General features: G+C 47.4%; 1 protein-coding gene across 1 annotated transcript in view; it reads right to left on the bottom strand.

The window, feature by feature from the left end:
* LOC123376336 (serine protease inhibitor Kazal-type 5-like) overlaps positions 1-14,741 on the bottom strand; it is a 28,004-nt gene extending 13,263 nt beyond the window's left edge. The window contains exons 1-3 of the mRNA XM_045028256.1: positions 14,682-14,741; positions 1,985-2,115; positions 765-852 (exon numbers count right to left, since the gene is read on the bottom strand). Coding sequence (XP_044884191.1) covers positions 765-852; positions 1,985-2,115; positions 14,682-14,741 — 279 coding nt within the window. The remainder of the gene's footprint in view (positions 1-764; positions 853-1,984; positions 2,116-14,681) is intronic.
* Between the last annotated feature and the right edge of the window lie 5,795 nt (positions 14,742-20,536).

Genomic DNA, 20,536 nt, shown 5'->3' on the forward strand with positions numbered 1-20,536 from the left:
ACCCGAGCGCGTCTCCGGCGGGGCCTGAGCTCCGTCCCGCTCAGAGCCGCGTGGTGAGGGGGCGGGGCTGTGAGCTCCACGCCGAGCGGAGGCAGCTGCCCCGCCCCCTCCCCATGCCGCTCTGAGCGGGGCGGGGCTCAGGCCCCGTTGGAGCTCCCAGCCCCGCCCCCTCACCACGCGGCTCGGATCGGGGCGGGGCTCAGGGGCTCGGCTGGAGGCTCGGCGCTTGATGCGCTGAGGCTCCAGGAGAGGGGCAGAGGCGGGAGCCTCCGCTCTTCTCTTGGGGGCCCCTGCGGAGCCCGGGGCCCGGGGCAAATTGCCCCCTTTGCCCCCCCCCTCTGGGCGGCCCTGCGCAGGCCTGTCCGATCCCCTCCCTCCCGGCTTTGCTCCGATGCTGCCTATCATGCCATTCACAAGACAGAAACTACGACCGGCATCAGGAAGCTATATGAATGTTGCTCTCCCCAATATTGTGAAGGGCATTATGTCTTATGTCCTCCTGCTGAACTCCCAGCCTGGTGAGAACTACATTCCATGGCTACAACCTGCACTTTGATCTCCTACCAAAGCAGCAAGAAAATAAATAATAAAATTAAATACCAGGCCACTGGGCATTCGAAGGAGAACCTGGGTTTCCTTCCATACGGTAGTGAAGTACACAAGGACTGCGCCACTGTCCAGAGATCATCAATAAATGTCCTTTATCTCAGTGTAAAGGGAAAACGCTCCTGGGCAGGTAGCAATGTGCAAAAGCTGAGCCTCACCTGATACATGCTGTTCCCATCAAGGCTGTTCACAGTTGGTTGCTGGGTATTTCTACCAAACTGGATGCCTCTTTGAGCTTCTTGTTTGCTGGAAGAACGGGACAGGGAGAGAAGGTGAGCCCAGGACTGGCTGACTCCCACTTGCAACTGAATCCTGTTTGTTCCAAAGCTTGACTGAAGCTTGAACAAAAATTCATTCGAAAAAACAGGGCAGAAAACAGCAGAACAGAGTGAAATACCCAACCAAACAAGTCAATTGAAAAACAGGAGTGGGGGGAGGAAGGGGATAAAATTGGAATGGAAACTAGATAGCCTGTATGCTGTGCACTGCCCGCTTTGGGGGGTTTGGTTCTAACCTTCATACATGACATAGGCTGCGTGAACAACATGTGGATGATTGAATTGAATGACCCTACAAAAAAACACAGATTCCAGCTATGGCATTACAGGGATATGGTTCATACCAAGTCAAAGGAGCTTTGAGACCCCTCTGCCACATCAAAGCAGGCTGAGAATTTCCCAAATCTGCAACTTCCCTCACCCAGGAGATCTGCCCACCCTGAGTGAGCACGGCGGGCGTGTGCTGGGGGAACACCTCTGTTGAGCTACATGTAGAAACATTGCTTTGGGGCATAACAGAATTCAGATAGTGCCCCTAATACAATTTTGAACCCCCCTCCATATTCCCTGTACACCCACCAAAATGTCCATGCTACCACACACCACCGTCTCCTACTTAAACCCACCAGTTCCTGGTGGCTCTGTGCTACTCTCTGAATTTCTTTCCCCGTTCCCACTGCATGCTAGATCCCAGCTGAGATGGTGCCTTCATATCAGTGCTGCAACTGCAGATGCACCAAGGAAGCTGAGTGGGGGTCATCTGGACGGTACAGGAGATGTGTGGAAGACTACACAGGAGCTGCCAATAGCAGAGAACTTCCCCTCTAGCAGGGGTGGTGACTTTCGATCTTTACCCACATCTCCTAGGCTTTTGCTTCTGCTCTGCTGCTTCTGACCTGGCCCCAGGGCCTTGACACCAAACAGGAGGAAGAGGGGCAGGTGCTGGAGACTTACACAGTAGCACCTCATGTGGACCACTTGGATTCAGGGATTTCAAAAGCACAGCATGGATGGGACTTTATACCCATGAGTTGCTCCGACTTGGAGCACATGGTTCCACCTTTTGCTTGAGTTCCTTGGAGGAAAGTTTCTGTACTCACAACTTCTCTGCACACATAAGACACTTGTTGCTGTGCTGCCGGCCAGAAGAGTCACGCACAGGGTCATTCTCTTTTGTGCAGGTGAGTTCTCCGTTAGCGTCGACTTGTGATCGATATTCACTGCAATCATTCTGCAGAAGGGAGTAGAATATTTTATGCAAAGTGTCTCCCGTGTTCTACTGGCTGAGTTTTTGGAAATGTTGGCTTTCTTGCCAGGAAAGTATTACAGCACAACAAATGCAAGTATTCTAGCACTTTCCCCAAAACTCTTAACATACAGAGGGAGCAGTGATAATAATTTAACTTACAAACATCTCCAAAGCAGCCCTGATTCTGTACATATCATTAAAATAGATTAAGAAGCAGTTAAATCTAAAAGCACAATGCAACACACCAAACAAAACATGTAAAAGCCCAACAGCAGAAGTGGAAGGTGGCTTGGAGGAGGGTAGGTAAATCTGGTCACTGGTCTGAAACACTTATTTTGTTGACATATCCAATAAATCCTAGTAGATTAGCAAGGCACGATTTTTCCTCTACAGAAGCCACGCTGATTGGTCCCTGTCATATCACACTTATGTGTTGTATAATTCTATTTTTAATTATCATTCCAGACATTGTAGCTGGTACTGAACTAAGGTTCGCTGGTCTGTAATTCCCAGGATCTCCTCCCCTGCCTTTTAAAAAGATGTGTAAGATTTGCTACCCTCCAACCATCTGATATATTTTTAACAGTTCAGTCATTTCATCCTTAGGTTCCTTCACAACTCTTGGATGTATTCCTTTGGCTCCTGGTGACTTGCTGTTCTTTATCAATTTGTTCCTGCATCTCTATTCTATCAGCTATCATTTATAAACTTGGTTTCAAACAGGGGTGCGGGCAAGACCCTCTGTCCTAACCATAAAACCCAAAAATTTTAATGGGTTCTAAATTAGGAAAATAGTTCTCTCGACCTTCATGAGTGAACACACTGATAAAGAGCTGAAACTGCAGGTAACAAAAACATCATTACAGGCTCACATGACTGAGGGGCAGTCATTTTACCTCCCGTATCATGTGACTTTATGAATGAAAGCAAAAAACCGCTCTCGCGTTCTCTCCAGCAACTTCTGCAGTACAATCTGCTTGAACACTTTCAGTCTGGGTTTTGCTCACCTCTGGTTTATTAATGATCTCCATATATAATTCACAGCACTCCAGTAGGGTTACACTACAGACTGTTCACAACTTTCCAGGATCTATCTAGCCCCCTTTATTGTAACCTCTGCATGCCTCATGATTGTTGATGTATTTATCCCCCCAACACTGCTGTGAAGTAGGGAACAGATGGGGAACTCAGGCACAGAGAGACTAAGTGACTTGCCCAAGATGACACAGGAAGCCTGTGGCAGAGCAGGGATTTGATCCTGGGTCTGCTGAGCCTCAGGCTAGCACCACTGAACCATCCTTCCTCTCTCTGGATCGCACTTGACTAAGCTTGGGGGAGTTTAGATTAGATTTCTCATGGAACAGCTTTCCCCATCTCCCTTGTGGATTTTTAAAGTAGCCTGGACTCTCTAGGGTTAAAGGTTTTCACCATTTATTCAGAGAAGGAGTGAAGTGGGGACAGTTCCCATCTGATCTGACACCCTTTGACCCAAACCACTCCACTTATGGACATAAAAAAAGCAAAGGAGGAAAAAGGCCAAAAGACGCCCTGCCTAGCAAACCAGCCACGTGAGAAAAGGGCTGGCCGTGGAAGTCACCAAGATAAACGAGGCACAATAAGGGCTGACTTGCTCCCACGCCCTGCCCTAGTCAGAGCTTCCACGCAGCGTGATTGCTATTAATTGTTTCTCAAGTGCCAGCAGCGTGCTCGGAGCGTTACGAACGAGGCACCATCCCTGCACCGAGAGCTGACGCTCTAGACCAGACGCAGGCTGTACATTGCAGGCTGGCAAGTATCTGACAGTTACGTATCGCTTTGAATTCTGGTTTGCCAAACGCTGCTCAGACCTGGTGCTCTGCCTGCATGGTAACAACAGCCGCCTTTGGCCTTCATCCTGTTACTCACAGATTAACTGAGCCTGGGTTTCCCATCATAGCGGTGAAGGTAACCAACACAAGGCCACTGGGCCAGAGACATTCATCTAACCTCTTCCTTTGGGTGCACACAGAAACCCTTCATGCTTTGGTAGCAACCAGGCTAACCTTTAGCCTCACCGTTATTGTTGGGCTTCTGTTCACATTTCGTCCTTCACCCGTTAGTCCATTATTTACTTGACTTGCCCTGAAAGAAGGGGAGGCAGTGAGTGACCAGGAGTTGCACAAACCTCAGCTGGAAAACCAAAATTGCTAACGACTACGGGCCTCATCCTGCAAACCTGTCCTAACTCCCGCAGCGCCAGGCAACGGGACACAACTCGGGCTCTGAGCTAGCTACACCTGCACAAATTGCTTGGCCTCTCTCCATTCTCTCTTTTCCCCCCAGATATTTCTGCCATGTGTGTTCCATATCAAATTTCCCTTAAATGGCACATTTACAAAACCAGAAGCTAAGAACATGCACTGATTTTTTTCTGGACATGTCCACTGTAATTTCCTGCCATTGCATTGTTGGTTTCAAAAGGTAATGGGATTCCTGGGGGGAAAGTGAAGGTTTTGGGGCGTCAGAAACTAACCTCTCTGAACTGGGGGTCAGAGGTTGCAGTATTATCCCTCAGCCAAGGGGTTATGCCATATAGATGGAATTAAGTCCCACAAGAGTAGGACTGAATCTGGAGGAGGAGAGGAGATATGGAAAACAACCAGTCTAGCAGCATGAGCTGTTGCTTTAGCTACACTGACACAATTGTTTATTTCTCATACTCACATCATCTTTCTACACATGACACATTTGTTGGTGTGTGTTTCGCCATCAGGGCCGCGGACGGGGTTGTTATCTCTATTGCAATAAAAATTCCCACTGCGTAAGAGTGGCCAAAATTCCATGCACTCATCCTGCAAAAGCTAAAAGAGAGCATTCCATGGAGGGTTTCCTCCCTTACTGGGGGGGGGGGGGGGAGTTTAAGAACTGTTATCAGAGCTTGACATTTTCCTGAACGGAGTGGTTAAAATTTCAGGACCTTTGCCCTTTAGAGGCAATAACCCATTCTTGTTGTGTCTTAGCACCCAGTCCTCATTGCCCATTATCCTGTCTTTAGAGCTTTCCACAACTTATTTAATATGGAGAACCACACAGTGGGGTCCAAAGAACAGGGTATACCTATGCAACATGCATAGCCGAACTACATACATACACTGCTGCTCCGCCAGGGCTGTGCTGGCTTCTGAAACGTAGTGAGGGCTTCTAGAAGGCTGGCTCACCAACTATTTAAAGGCATACTACCCAATTCCTATATGCTACAACTTTGGAGAGAAGAGTGTACATGGTTATAACCCAAACGACTCACCCTCCTGGAAATTCTCATGCCTGGCAGTGGAATGAACTAAAAGCAGCTAGTGGAGAGGAGGGACAGCAACCCTAAAAGGGAGAGCCCAGTGCAGACGTGGTGATTCTAGCAGAGCACAGCAACCAGCATGTGATTCAGTTACAAGAGATGAACTTCAGCAAAGCATTAAACTCTCAGCAAGCCGAATATTACGCTCTCTACCAGAACATCAGCCAATGCCCTCACAGGCAGACGGCTGGAAATGTATACTGCGCAGCTAGTCATTGTTTGGATTGTTCCTTAAGGAAGTGGGCTTTTACTGTGGATAAGCAAACAGGTCTGCATAAAATAAGAACTGAGCTGACTCAGCTCAAATATTGAATCAAATCATTTTTTGGGAGAGTCAAAAAAGTGGGTTTAAATTGCATGGGTTTTAATTGTCACCAGCGTGGGATGCCAGTTGGATCAGAAACAAAAGCTGTAAAATACCAACAGAAAAGCATCTCTCACACTATCTCTCACCTGCATCTCATGAGATCTCTGGGCCAAATATATTCAGATAAGCATCCCAAAGCCTGGCTGTGAGCTACACCCATTATCAATGATGGAAGTTACGTCTCTGAGAGATTTACAGTCTCAGTTCCACACCCCGGGGGGGAATACTCTGATCTTCTTTTAAAGTCTACCAGCCCTCTCATGTTATTTTTAGGTGCGTTAACAAGCTAATTTTGGAAACGTATCTAGCAGAAAGAGGTGGACTAACCTTATTTATATCTTTGCTGGCAACACCTGTGGAAAAAACAAACACAGACACAAACCATGAAATGTTATGAAGCCTGAGGAAAATTTAAGATAAAAGTATTCCCTTCATAAACTCAAATTATGGAAAAGATTGGATGAAGGCTAATCTAATGCACTAATGGGCCCAACAGATGTAACTTGTTAGCTAGTAATATATCAGATTTTTCATGGCATGTAGAATTTGCCATTCCAGACCCATATTTCTGTACATTCCCCCTGTTTTCTCTCTTTCCTTTGCTGTGTTATTTTTCATGTTCTTAAAACCAAAGACTTGAAGACACTTCAGTTACTGCTTATCCACGCTAGACTCTAGATGCTTCGCTCCACCACCTTGCTGGGGTGCCAACCTCTATCAGATTTGGCAGTTTCTCCCACAAACCACTTTGTCTTTTCTTCCACAAATAATAATATACCTATCTCATAGAGGTGGAAGGAACCCTGAAAAGTCATTGAGTCCAGCCCCCTGCCTTCACTAGCAGGACCAACTACTGATTTTGCCTCAGATCCCTCAGTGGCCTCCTCAAGGATTGAACTCACAACTGTGGGTTTAGCAGGCCAGTGCTCAAACCACTGAGCTATCCCTCCCCACCTCCACTTACCCCTGGAACACCTGAGCTAACCCATAAGGCCACACTACTTCTCCCTCTAAATTCCTCATCAAGGCCCACTTTGACTGCAATGCCTGAAAGAAATTAGGCAACTGATAAAGGCTCCGCAGAGGGGCAATTAGGGAGAGCGGATAGAAATATCCCTCTGCTAAATCATTACTATCTGTAGATAGTTTTATCTTTCTCTCTGGTGTCACAGTGAACCCCCAAGGAACTCGCCCTTTCACAATGTAATGAGTACCTGGTAGAAAAGGTAACCCCACAGCATCAGCCTTTCACTTAACATTCCAGTGTCCCCAGCAGGTTCCTGGGAAAATACATTCAGTGCTAACAGAGCTGGTGAAAAATTCCCATTTTGAGGAATTCACAAAACCAGTTTACATTTTTGGTTCTGGCCTTGACTTCCATGTGCAAAAATTCAACTACTGTTTTTTTCTTTTCTTTTTTGTAATCTGGACAGCAAAGTGTCCAGTCTCCACAAACAAAGAATTACATTTTTTCCCATCACAATGAGTGAAAGTGGATGCTCTCACACCGCTGGGGAATTCCATCCTTTTCACTTACCGGAGAAAAGACCAGTCACCAATGGCAAAGTCATCCATAGTGCCAATTTCACAAATACTCATCAAAAAGCCAGTTTTGTTACAAATGCTAAGAATGCAAAAATGATGGAGCTTTTTCCTAATACTGCTCTGGTTCTCTTTAGAACCAGCCACTTCTCCAGCTCGATGACATTTTAATCTCTATCCTTCGTCAAAGCTTCCTGTGATTTGAAGTGTCACTTATACGATCCTGAGCAGATTACAGCAAAAGTTACTCACCTGAGAAGCAGCAGAAAGATGCCAGAGCAAGGAACACAAAGGTACCTGCTGTCTTCATGGTAAGGTCAGTGGCTGTTGGCCTGTGTCTAGTCTGTTACTGTATTGCTTGGTAAAATCCCAGTGAGAGAGTTGGGATCATATATTTATAGGTGGCCAGATACTCCGCCTTGATTGTGACATAACTTTCCCAAGAACCATCATTAGCTGTGAAACCAGTTTGCTGAGGGGAGTTTCAAATTCTAATGATTCCATCAACACCAGTAATTTCCATAGGGACAGAACATGCTTGAGTCACGCCCTGGATCTTGTCAAAATAAGGAATTTACAGATGGATCAGGTCAATTTTGAACACAACCAGAGGAGTCTCACCATGGGACACTCTGCAGGGTGGCTAGTGAAATCAAAGTGCTTATCTAGGCGCCTCATTATTTTGCATCCTATATTTGCAGGCAATAGCTGCTAGAGGTTCTATTTTAATGACCTGGTTTCAGTGATGTCGGCAGGAGCTGGGGGCTTCTCAGAGCCTCTGAAAATCAGGCCGCTTTGATTCTGGGGCCTAGGAATGAATGTAAGTGCCTAGCTAGCTCTAGGCATCCAAGTTTGAAAATCTCTGGACTTGGTGCCCGGTTGAACACGGTCAAGCCCTTTCAGACAGTTCCTAGAGTTCACACAACAGCAACACTACGGAAAACGCTCTGCAGTTCACAGGGATCCAGGATCCTTAACTCCTTCCAGCCATTCCACGGCTTTGGACATGCTTCAAAGGACAGGACATTAGCACTGCTCATGGCACTCGTTAGATCCCACACGGGCACTGCTCCTCAGAAAGAAGAGTAGCGTCTTTGTAAGAGTGATGTTGTCATTGTATGAGGCAGGAGAGGCGAAACCTCATCAGGCTCCTAAGGACCCTTATGTGCCAAGCTGGGACCTGTCTAGCAGAAAGAAGGTCCTAGAGAGGGCACAGAAAATAGCATGAAAGACAATGCCTAAGCTCAAGAATATGAGTCCTGCAGAAAGGAACAGGGAGCTGGTCTTGTTCTCAGTGGAAGAAAAGAATTTGTGGTGACAATGTCATTTCCCCAAATCAGGAAAGAGATGGCTCAAACTAAGAAACAAATAGACCACAGTAATTAAAGGCTCAACGGTTGAAGGGCAGAGAAGTCCTGAGTGCAAGGAGAAGAAGCACGTTAGGTGCAATTTTGGTGACCGTGACCTGTTCCAAGCAAAGATGAGGAATCGCCTTCTCTGGAAGGGTCCCACTTTGTGCGTGGCAGGGAAGGGGGCAAAGGAACAGCCAGTTATTTCTGGCCTGGAGACCCTCTGGATGAAATGCCACTTACAGGTAAGGAATTATCTATGACCTGTGTCCAGGCACAACTAACCACCACAGCTCAATTGCAATATGAATATTGAAAATAAATTGCTGTGGAACAATCTGTAGACTGAAGACTCAATTGTCAGAAACATTTGTTGATGTTCTTTCTGGCTGGATCCAAAGCCCCATTGAAAGACTTCCCTGGGCTTTGAGCCAGGTCCCTTTAGCACTTTTCATGTGTAGCCTCAAAGTGAAGGTGAGTAACATCTCCCATCCCTTTTTTCAGGTGGAGAATTTGAGACACAGAGAAGCAAAGTGACTTTCCTAAGGTCACACTAAAGGTTATTGGCTGAGCAGGAGAACCAGTCCCCTCTTCCCATTCCAGGGTCCTATCCAGTACACCAGTCTGCTTCCGAATCACTTCAAGCAACATATAAATGTGAGACAGTCATATGCTGTTCACGCATATTTTGTTATTAGAAATAAAGGAATATGTAATGCCAAGTTTCAGAAAAGGAAAGAAAAGTGACCTCAGCAATCATCATCCCATAATTCTAACTGCCAAATAAAATCATGGAAGAGAAGAAAAATCCTAAACATCTGTTGGGGGTAAAGGTCTGGCCCGCTTCACCACTAATTCCAATGGGAGCAAGATCAGCCCCTGGCAGAACAATGAGGAATAGATAGCATGAGTTTATACAATGTAAATATTGCCCGAAACACTTGATTGCTTTTATAGACCACTTCACCAGATTCAGTCACAGTCCTGCAATGAGATGCAATGTAGCCCCATTGACTTCAGTGGGGCTCTGCCCAATTAGAGCTGATTGCTGGAGCAGAGCCCAAGTGCACAAGGGGTACACTGGATTTTAGTAACGGATTTGGCAGTATCTTGTGAAGTATGTATTAAATGATGTCATACAGATGTGTGGGCTGAACACTGGCATGAGGATTAAAAACTGGCTAAAAGACTATGAAAGCAAAGGACGAGGATAAACGGCTATGTATCAACTCAAGGGAGGTGTCGAATGAGAAATGCAAGGAATGGTGTTAGAAATTCCAGTCGTATTCAACATCACCATTCATGGCCTGGAAGACAAAGTAAACAGCACACGACCGATGCTAAACAGGGTGGAGCCGCACACCCCAATGAGGCCTGGTGCCAAGAGAACTCGAGGGATTAGAAAAGGAGGTTGAAATCAATAAGTGAGAATCAGGATGGAGACATGCAGGCTCCTACTTGTGTGGGAAGTAATCTGAATGCACACGTGCTGGGTGGGAGAGAGACCTAGGTGAGGCAGGGCGATGTAGCTGTTGATAAAAACACCAGTGTACTTTTGGGCTGTATATGAAAAGCATCAAGTCTCAGAGCCAGAAGCTAACAGTGCCTTCTCTAGTGAGCTCTGTCTGGTGCACGCACACCTGGAAGAATACTCTTTCTTCTGGACACCACATTGCCAGAGAGATAGCATCAACCTGAGGGAAGTTCAGGGAACAAAAAAACAGACAGTGACCAAACTAGCTATAAACTCTCAACAACACCATCATCCTCTCTTTCCTCTCAGTCCTTCCGTCACCTCATCTCCACCCTCCCCCACTACTCTCTTTCATCCTTTCACAGATTTTAAGGCCAGAATGGTCCACCATGATAATCTAGCCTGACCTCCTGCCAGAGCCGGCACATCAGTGGCAGCTCAAAAAGGAAGAGAGGGACTGAGGGACCCGCCGCCGAATTGCCGCCGAAGACCTGGACATGTCGCCCCTTTCCATTGGCCGCCCCAAGCACCTGCTTCCTGCACTGGTGCCTGGAGCCGGCCCTGCCTCCTGCGTAACACAGGCCAGAGAATTTCTACCCAACAATTCTTGCAGGAAGCCCATTATTGCCTCATTGTTTCCTTGCTCCTCACATCTGTCTCTGTCCACCAGTTGTCTCTGGGGGCAGGGATCATGTTTGGTTCTGGGTTTCTACAGAGCCAATCACAAGGGGGTCCTGGTCCATGACTGGGGCTCTTAGGGGCTCTGATACTCCAGTTAAATAATAATAATGGGAACAACAATGATCAGTGTCTTGTGCCTGAACTAGAGCATGGACCTTCTTGTCATAGCTGTGTCCTTTGTAATACATGCCCCTTCCGTCAGGCACCGCGGCATGCTGCAGCCTGCGCTCTGAACAGGGCTTTCTGCAGGGTTGATCTGAGCACCAGTGATAGGGGTATTTCGCAAGGCCGGGTTCAGATTCATTTGGGATGATAATAGTTATAAAGCTTCACGCGTCCCATCTTCAAAGCACTAATAAATCCCTGCAAATCCCTTAAGTATTGTTCTCCGCATTTTACAGATGGATCAGATAGCCAGAGCTGGGTTACGCCTATCTTGGCCTATTCATCCAGGTTGTTATGTTGGTGTCCATCACCATGGTGTCCGAGATCCTCCCAAGTGTCAAACCAGCAACGCTCTGTCTCCCTTCAAGGTTGGGTGACTCTTTCTAGAAGAGATTATCTAGCTCAGCCAGAAGCTACAGGGTTGATGCAGGAATCACTGGCTGGAATTCTCTGGCCTGTGCTCTGCAGGAGATCAGACTGCACGTCCCCAATGCTCCCTACTGGCCTTAAAAATCTATGAATCTCTAAGACGTCCTTCCCTGACCCCAGGCTTGAATACAAAGTCCGAGGAGGAGGGTACTAATGAGGGCAAGGGTGAGTTGCATTTAGCTGTGGCTGCAGACTGGTTAGGGGTCATTCCCGTTCCACCAGGCACATAATCTTGGACCTGCTCATACTCCCAGGCATGAGTGTCCCATGTTGGGCAAGAACTTTTGCTCCAGAAGAATGTAGCTGGTGTAGGAGGCTGTGGTTAGAGAGAGTGAGAGACACTCACGAAGCTGCAGCCAGAGCCCTGTGGGGCTTTGAAAATCAGAACATAGCCCTTGACCTGGACAACGGGGAGCCAGAGTAGAGCGCGTGGTACCAGAGCAACGGTGTTCTCCATGAGTTCTGTGGGAAATTTCCTACCGCTCTAATGGCCACACCCACACAGGCATGATCTGCCCCCTTAAAACCTGTCACACTGGAGCAAGGGGCTTGGGTTTGCACATGTCCCTGCAGGAAAAGTGATCACGTGGGGCAAAATCAGCACAGCCCCTCGCTGAATCACAGGACTCTCTGACCAAGGGGGTGACCAAGTCCAATGCTCTGACTGTGTTTGCAAAAGCTGGTTTGCAGGTTGGAGAGGAGTCATCAAAACCTCATAATTCAGGGCATAAACTGATCACCTGCAAGGCTTAGAAAATAATTTTATCTTCATGTGCAGCATTACACAACCAGACAGCTGCATTGGGGTATTTTATGCCTTCCACCAAGCAGCAGGCATAGGCCACTGCTGGAAGCTAAATATTGCATGCTAGTGCACCTGAAGCTGTATGCAAACCCTGCGTCCCAACGTAAAATCCCATTTTGACTGGTTCAGGACAAAGCAGAAAGTTTCTCACTGTGGCTTTGAATTTCCCATGGAAATAAAAGGCAGGCGTTCCCTCCCCCATCCCAGGGAGAAAACTGTCTCTGTGCTGCCAACATGGCCGATTTCAATCCACCCAGAGGGAGGATATTGCTTGGAAACATTTGCATTGGCCAACGGGAACAGTAACATTTCACTCTGGATCCAATCTGCAGTGGCGTGCAAGTAAATCCATTTTCATGCACAAAGGTTTGTTGTGGAGCAGAAATTGGTCAGTTTAAACTGAGCAGCTTTTTTTGCTCCTATTCCCAGACAGTGCCCCCAAAATCAAGCCCTGACTAGGTCCCCAAAGCAAGAAGTGGCTTGTTGTCCCCAGACATTCCAAACCTAAGTGATGCCAGGTGGGACCCCTCCAGCCCTGCAGGATGAAGGGAAATTACCTGCACTAACAGGAGGAGGCCAAGAGATGCAGAGTCTGGCTGTCTATGGCTCTTGGCGTTAGTACCACCGTGCCTGGCCTGTGGGATTGCTTAATTGCACTGTCAGAACTTTAGAATATCCCACTGCAAACTAGAGAGCAATCACCTTTCAAGTGTGCGCCTGATGGACCCTCAACAGTCGGTGGCCATTCATCTTGGGGAATTTGGGGAAGAGACTCACCATCTGTGATAAATGAGGCAGGGGTCACCCCCTTTTATGGACACCCAGCCAGCCAGTAGCTATAAAATCCCTCTTAGCAGCTGTTCTCTAATTGCTCTACCTGCAAAGGGTTAAAGAGTCTCACTGCTATGCATAGGTAAAAGGAAGTGGGTGGGCACCTGGCCAAAAGAGCCAATGGGAAGGCCAGAACTTATTAAAATTGAAATAAGACTCCCCTTTTGTCTGGCTGTTGTTGTTCTCCGGGGAGAGGCAGACACACCAACTGCTATGTTGTGAGAAGCTTGGGCCACATATGAAAAATCATCAGTCTCATACCTAGAAACTATTCATTTGAGACCCCAGATGTGTAAGTAGATCAGGAAATGTCTAGGAAGATGCGATTAGGTTTGTCCCTTTTATTTCTTTATGGCTTGTGGACTCCTCTGTGCTAAACCCAGGTGCTTTTGTTTTGCTTGTAACCTTTAAGATGGACCTCAAGGAGCTATTCTTGATGCTTAATCCTTGGAGGAGTTGTTTTTTTAAATCTAGCAAAAGCCTAAATTCCCAGACTTATTTTCTTCTCTTTCTTTTTTTTAAATAAAATTTACCTTTTTTAAGACCAGGATTGGATTTTTGTGTCAAGAGGTTTCTGCACATGTTGTTTAATTAGCTGGTGGCAACAGCTGATTTCCCTTTTTTCCCCTTTCTCAGCTCTTCTCCGGGGTGTGTGTGTGAAAGGGCTTGAGGGTACCCACAGGAAGGAATTCCCAAGTGCACCTTCCTGGGCTCTCAAAGAGATTCTGCACTTGGGTGGTGGCAGCATCTACCAATCCAAGGTCAGAGAAAAGCCGTAACCTTGGGAGTTTAATACAAGCCTGGAGTGGCCAGTATTAATTTTTAGAGTCCTTGAGGCCCCCACCTTCTGCGCTCAAAGTGCCAGAGTCGGGAAACAACCCTGACACCATCCAATGAGGGCAAGGGATGCTGGGGGATTTCTGTGCAGAAGGGGTGAAGAGCTGGAGGAAAGAGGAGGATATAGGAATTATGGGAAGGGAAGTGTGCGCTCGAAAGTAGCTTTTCTAGAACTGGTCAGAAATGGGTGGTTTTGTTTCCATGGAAAATTTCGATATCTGGGAGGGGAAAAAAAAGAATACTGCAACTTTTTTGGTTTTCGGCAACTGAAAAACAAAAATTTCAAGCCAAAAACTGCTGCAAATTGAAAACTCCAGTTTTCCAACGAGAACCTGAACATTTTCAAGGCAAGCAGGTACATTCCACAGAACTGTTCATTTAGTAGAAAGCCCAATTTGGCCTTAATAAAGGTTTTGATGGACATTTTCAATCAGCCCTAATCTTTACATTTAACCTCCTGTGCTCCTGAAAGCCTCCCTGTGCCAGTCTTCCCACAATGTGATGCTTACGTCTTGGTGTCCCCGGCATGGCAGGGTTATAGTGGTGTGACATGGACACCTGAGACACTGAAGACATTAAACTTCTATTAGAAGGGGAATGGAAAATCTGGTGGATTAAGTATCATTCTAATCCCTATTAGCCACTGTCAGCTCAGTTATTGGGTCTAGGAAACTAGGATTCGCCTCACCAGATCAGTCCGTTGGTGTTGCACTTTCCTGACACTCGATGAAACCTACCTCAGTGCACTTAGCCAGTCGTGCAAAGAGGAAGTCCGTCTTGACTCTTGCAAGGATCATCTTGTGCCCTGGAGCAGGAGGTTTGGTTATCCAGCAGAACATGCTCAAAGGGTTTATCCAGTGCAGTTGGATGAAGGTGGGGCATTGATAGGCAACGTCTGTTTCCCGGAAGTGGTGAATCTCCCCATGCCCTGGGTCCCTTAATGGTCAGACTAGTAGTTAGCACAGATCCACTGTCCCAGTGTCTGAGTCACTGAGGGTTTGCCTAAAGTGCCGTTAGACTCCCTCGCCTCTCCCGGGCCAGCTGACCCGGCTCATGGGGCTTGGGCAAACGGGCTGTTTAATTGCAGTGTAGACGTTTGGGCTTGGGTTGGAGCCTGGGCTCTGATACATTCCCACATCAGGGTCCCCAAATCACAGATGCGTACACCACAATCAAACAGCCCCTCAGCCTGAGCCCCGCCAGCTTGAGTCAGCTGGCCCGGGCCAGGCGCGGGTTTTTAACTGGCGTGTAGACATACTCTGGAATGCAATACTCCAGATGGAATCCCAAAAGTCAGCTCCAAGCTTGCATTTGTCGATGTTCCTCTCTCTCTCTGTCTGCCTGTGAGCAGGCCTGGGATTCACAGCTCTGATAGCCCGAGTCCTACGTACCCACCACACAGGCACAGCACCGGGACGGGGAAGGAGTCTCCATGGCCCACCCAGCCCTGTCACTTGCCTCTTTGTCAGGTTTGCCAAGGAGGGGGCCAAGTGTGATTGTCAATATGGTGATGTGGACATTTGTGTAACCTTCTCTCCCCCCTTCCGCTGCCACTGCTTGGATCCGCCGGCTTTGCCTGGAGCTCCGGGTGGGGCGGACCCCCCATCCCCATCCCCAGAGCACAGGCCGGGCCCATTAGCCCCAGCCCCATCCTGGGGCCCCAGCCATGGAGGGAAGAGCCCCCCACAGCACAGCACCGGGAAGCAGGAAGGGGGCTGGGGGCGGAGCGTGGGCAGGGCCACGCAAGGCTGTTTGGGGAGGCTCAGCCTTCCCCAGCCTTCAATACCCGCTGCCCATGCAGACAGGCCCCCACCCCCGGAAGGGCCGTTCCCTGGAGTCTGGCTGTAGATTCGGTCAGGGCTGGAGTCAGTGTTGCTGTGTTCCAGTGCCACCTTGGCATCTCATGCCCTGGCATGCCTGTTCCTCGGCTATTTGCCTTTCGTGCCGGCTTCAGGGACCAAGCTTTGCCATACTAATAGCGTTGGCTGGTGACATCATGGCATCTGCTGTCGGAGATGCAGGGCAGACATACGCTTATGATGTGGTAGCATTAATTAGTACTGGATTAAATATGAATCAGGGACATTTAATTGGGCTGTCAAACACGCAGCTGGATTCAGTCCCCAATTCATTTCATGTAGGCTACAGGGTGGGGTGAATTAAGGCCCTTCCGTCCCTAGAAAGAGATCCACTGATGATTTGGAAGGTTAAGTCCCAATTGCCCCTCACTACTTATGCAACAGGGTCTCTCCACACATCCTCTGCATTCCCACTCTGCTAAAGACCCTGCCACCGGCTGTTCTCACCACAGCTCCAGGCTGTTTTCCACACCTACCCATGGAACACCCTTCCTGCGCTCCTCAGCAAGGCCATTATTACGCATTCCAGTCCCGCCCTGGGAACCCGTCTCTGCCAGCGCACTTGTCAACGGAAGGACTTGAATGTATTGATTTATTTTTAGTGTGTGTCATTTAAAAAACCCTTTGCTGCACTATGATGTGCATTAGGTCTTGCTGAGTAAGCAGCCACCCCACCTTACTGTTGTGTGATCCCTACATCGCGTTATCAGACTGCAAATTCCCCGGGGCCAGGACCACACCTGCAAGGTGCCTCGGATGCTTTTGGGTTTGGAAATTTAACAAGCAATAGTCATAAACCTGAGCTATTTGCTGGAAGGCCTGGGAAGCATTCTGCTTCCTTAATTCCACTATGTGAAATAGGAAAAGCATTCTGTGCTGATTGTCACCCGGTTTGCATGACTCTGCGGCTGCTGTGACATGAATTCTCCTGCCTCCTAGAGAGTGGCTGAATCCACTCCATGATGATGAGATTTGCTGAAGGAACAGAAAGTGTTCACACGGTTCCACTGAGGCAGTTTATAGAACCCAAAGAATCAACAGCCCTATGAAAAGAGCCAAACGCTCATGAAAACAAGATAAATGAGGCCAGGATATTTACACTGGAACAAGCCAGCACCCAAATGGATTAAGTGTCCAGCCAAGACACTCAAACAATTTGCAGTGACAATTTTTAAACAAACACATGGTGTGCCAAAGGACCCTAATAAAATTACAGAGCAATACAAAGGATCCTTTGTTCCTTATCAGCAGCACATCTGTTGGGAACCATTTTCCAACCTTTACTGGGATAGCTGCTTCCTTCGGATCTTTATCTAATGGGATGGTAAGTGTCTCACAACACAACACAGCCCCAGCTCAGGTTGGCATCCCTATTCAGAATGAGTGCTTAAGTGTTTACCTGAATTGGGATGGATTTAAGCACGTACTTATGTGCATTCTTGAACTGGGTCCAATATGAGTAATGGGTGTGGATTAAGTTCTCTCAGAGGCTAATTGCTGAGATGCTTAATAATTTATTAGACTATCCCTTGGATTTTTCTAGAGTATTTTTATTATGTCACTGAATGATGTTTTAATCTGGGTAATACCTGCACAAATGTTAACAAGCTTCTGTATGGGTATCGTGGGTTCCTGGTACTTCTAAAATTAGCACCTCTACTGTCCAGACTTTTTTATTTGAAAACTTCATTACAGACCTTCGTTTCTCAGTTGTGTTTGTTGCAGGGACTAGTCACTTTTTGGTATCTATGTCTGTGGTATCATTTGATTGTGTTGTACAACCAGATCCTGACTGAGGTACGATACTTTCTATTTTTTGTGAACTTTAAAGAAATACTTACACATCAAAAGGAAAAAAGATGAAAGTGTGTTGCATACACAGAACAGCGCTGAAAAATAAACATTCTAGTGTATAATTTACTGAAGGCTGAAACTGAAACAGGCGATTCAGAACAGAAGTTAGGACTGCTAGTCGATAAAGCACTGGGGTGGTATTCAGGAGATTTGGGCTTAATTCCCAGCTTTGCCATAGACTTCCCATGTGACCTTGGCCAATTTCTCATCTGTAAACTGGGATACGATGCTTCTCTTCCTGCCACCATTATCTTGTCAATATAGACTGGCAGGGAATGTCTCTTGCTCTGTGGTTGTACCACATCTGATGCAGGCTAGGGTCTCCAGCATGATTGGAATGCAACTCCTGAATACTAGCAGACACAAGAGATATTAGGGTTACACAGGACACAGTAAAGAGGTGCAATGGTTTAAAATGAAACTATGGTGTGGCTTTAATTTAGGAACCTGCACTTTTCCTACAAAGATGGCTTCAACTTAAAAGGGGGGGGTTCAGTCTCACTTGATAAATTTAGAGGCATTAACATTCTGAAAAACCTTCTCCAACACGGACAGAACTGATGCTGAGTGCAGACGGGTGGAATGTAATTATAGTCAGCCAACTAAAAAGGAAGGAATTCGTCATTAGTAACTATGAATAATGTGACTTAATGGGGTGAATTGGAATATGTCAAGCTGATTTTGCAAGTCAGTAGGGTCTGGGAATGGGTGACAGATACACTGAATGGTTTGAACAGGAACATGAAAGGAGCAGCTTTTCTTATGTCATTTCAGATTGACGTCAGACAGAAGGCACATGGTAACAGCGCCAGTGGGTGTATGGTACTAAAGTTCATCCCGTGGAGAGATCCTCATGTATAAGCACAAAGCAATACTATTCCAGGAGCAGAGACAGAGGCTTTGGGGGGGAATTGTTGGAGGTGGGCTGCGGAGAATACGGTCTGGTTTACATTTGTATTTGAAGCTGCATTAGAGCTAATGTTTGGGGGTGAGTTTGGTTGTCAAGCCATGGATAGCTCATGAGCTGTTCTCACAAGATGTCAGCCCAAGGAAATAAATCTGGTTTCACAAGATTTGGGCCAGATCAGGAGCAGAACTAGAAATAGGCCAGGGTTTCCATAGGGGGACATGGCAAGATGCCTCTGGATCCAGTGATTTGAATCAGACCCGCTGCATTCAAAGGCCCAAGTCCTGGGCTAGTCGGGTCTCTAGTTAGACTGGGTTTGCTGCTGGGTTTTAGGAGCTTTTCAAAACAGGAGCAAGATGGGAGGTGGGAGGAATTAGCAGCATGAATGACTCCTGGGATTATCTGCCCATTAAGGGAAACAGAAGAACGTCTTTGTTTGGATGTCACAACTTATGCACTGGGCAGCATTCCCCCTTCTATATCCTGAACAATGCTAACCCCAACAAAAGCCGAAAGCATCTCCTGGCTCCAGTTGTTGTGCTGTCCTTATTGGGAGCAGCTTTGCTAATGATCACTCCTTAGTTTCAGGGATACAAACCAATGACTGAGGAGGCGTTGATGGGTTTCCCCCTTTGGTAGCTGTCAGGTGGCCAGGACAGGACACTCCTGCCCTAGTCACTGCAACAACAAGCATGGGGTGGAATGGTACATGGAAGAACTTGTGCAGCCTAATGACAAAGATTGCTCCACATAAACCACTTTAATAGGCCTCACTCAATCCCTTTGAACTCCACACCACGTAGCACCAGCCCTGCCTTCTGGCAGCTTGGCAGGGAAACAGAAGCCTCCTCTCTGGAATGAACGTCTCCCCCAGCAGGCATTGGAGGTGCTTTGCCCATTTACCCAGGTGGATTCCTAGAAATATCGGTTTCTCACTCGCTGTCCTGCTGGTATAAATTGTGCATCCACGAGACGGGGGAGCTCTTTATGCCCTAGAACAGGCAGTTAAAGGTTTTCTCCTTCCTCCCTAAATCCCATGTCAACATTCCTGCAGGATCTGCTGTCACGACACAGGCTGCAGGGCCAGCTGCACTTCCAATCATTGTTCTCTTTGCTAAACCTGCCAACAGAGGTGTTCAAGTCAGGGCTGAAGGAGCTGGGGGTTGTTTTGTGTGTGTGTCTGAGTGATAAGAAAACTCCCATCCCTGGAACTTGGCTGGGAACTGCCTTCCAGACTCCAGAGCTTGCAGTCGATAGACTCATACTTTGGAGTCAAATTGGAACCCGTGATCCCAAGATGAAAGGCTCCTTCTCCTGCTCCGTCTCCAGAGCCAGGCAGTGCCACACAGCTGTCCGCATTCCTGATCTTTTCTGCAGAGCCTCACCCGGATCATGTGCCACCCGCTGCAGCTCTGTGCCAGATGACAGAGGCAGATAAACAAATCCTGATTTGGAATCCTGACAAATAGCTCCTGGCCAGGTCCTTGGCAAGGCGGAGACTATTGTTGGGTTTGTCAAATTCATCCAGAAGCTGCTGCTCCCTCCTCCCTGAGGGATCCTGTTCTCCCTCCATTTCTGCCTGTCTTATAAACTGACACAGAAACGAGAGGCCCAAATGGACCCTGAGCAGTGGCTAATGCAAACACACCACACAAGGCAGCCGATGCTGACTGAGAACGTGGGCTGAGTACATGGATTCTTCTCTCTGCCTGGCAGCCCTGCAGTTATGAGCCGGTACCGCACCAGTTATAAAGCCTAGGCCAAACCATAAATAATAGGAATAGGCCTAATCTGAAACAGCCTGAGCTGCAAGGGTGGGGAGTGGGCTGCTACAGAACGGGAAGGAGAGAATAAAGCAAGCGAAAGTGTCTGGGGAACTTCACCAGCAGCTTTTTGGGTGGTTGGTTAATTTTGGTCAGCGAGGGACGAAGTGGAATTTGACTGAAGAGGAAGTGATTGAAACTCAGTGCTG

The sequence above is a fragment of the Mauremys mutica genome, chromosome 8 (genome assembly GCF_020497125.1).
Source record: "Mauremys mutica isolate MM-2020 ecotype Southern chromosome 8, ASM2049712v1, whole genome shotgun sequence".
NCBI classification, from domain to species: Eukaryota; Metazoa; Chordata; order Testudines; family Geoemydidae; genus Mauremys; species Mauremys mutica.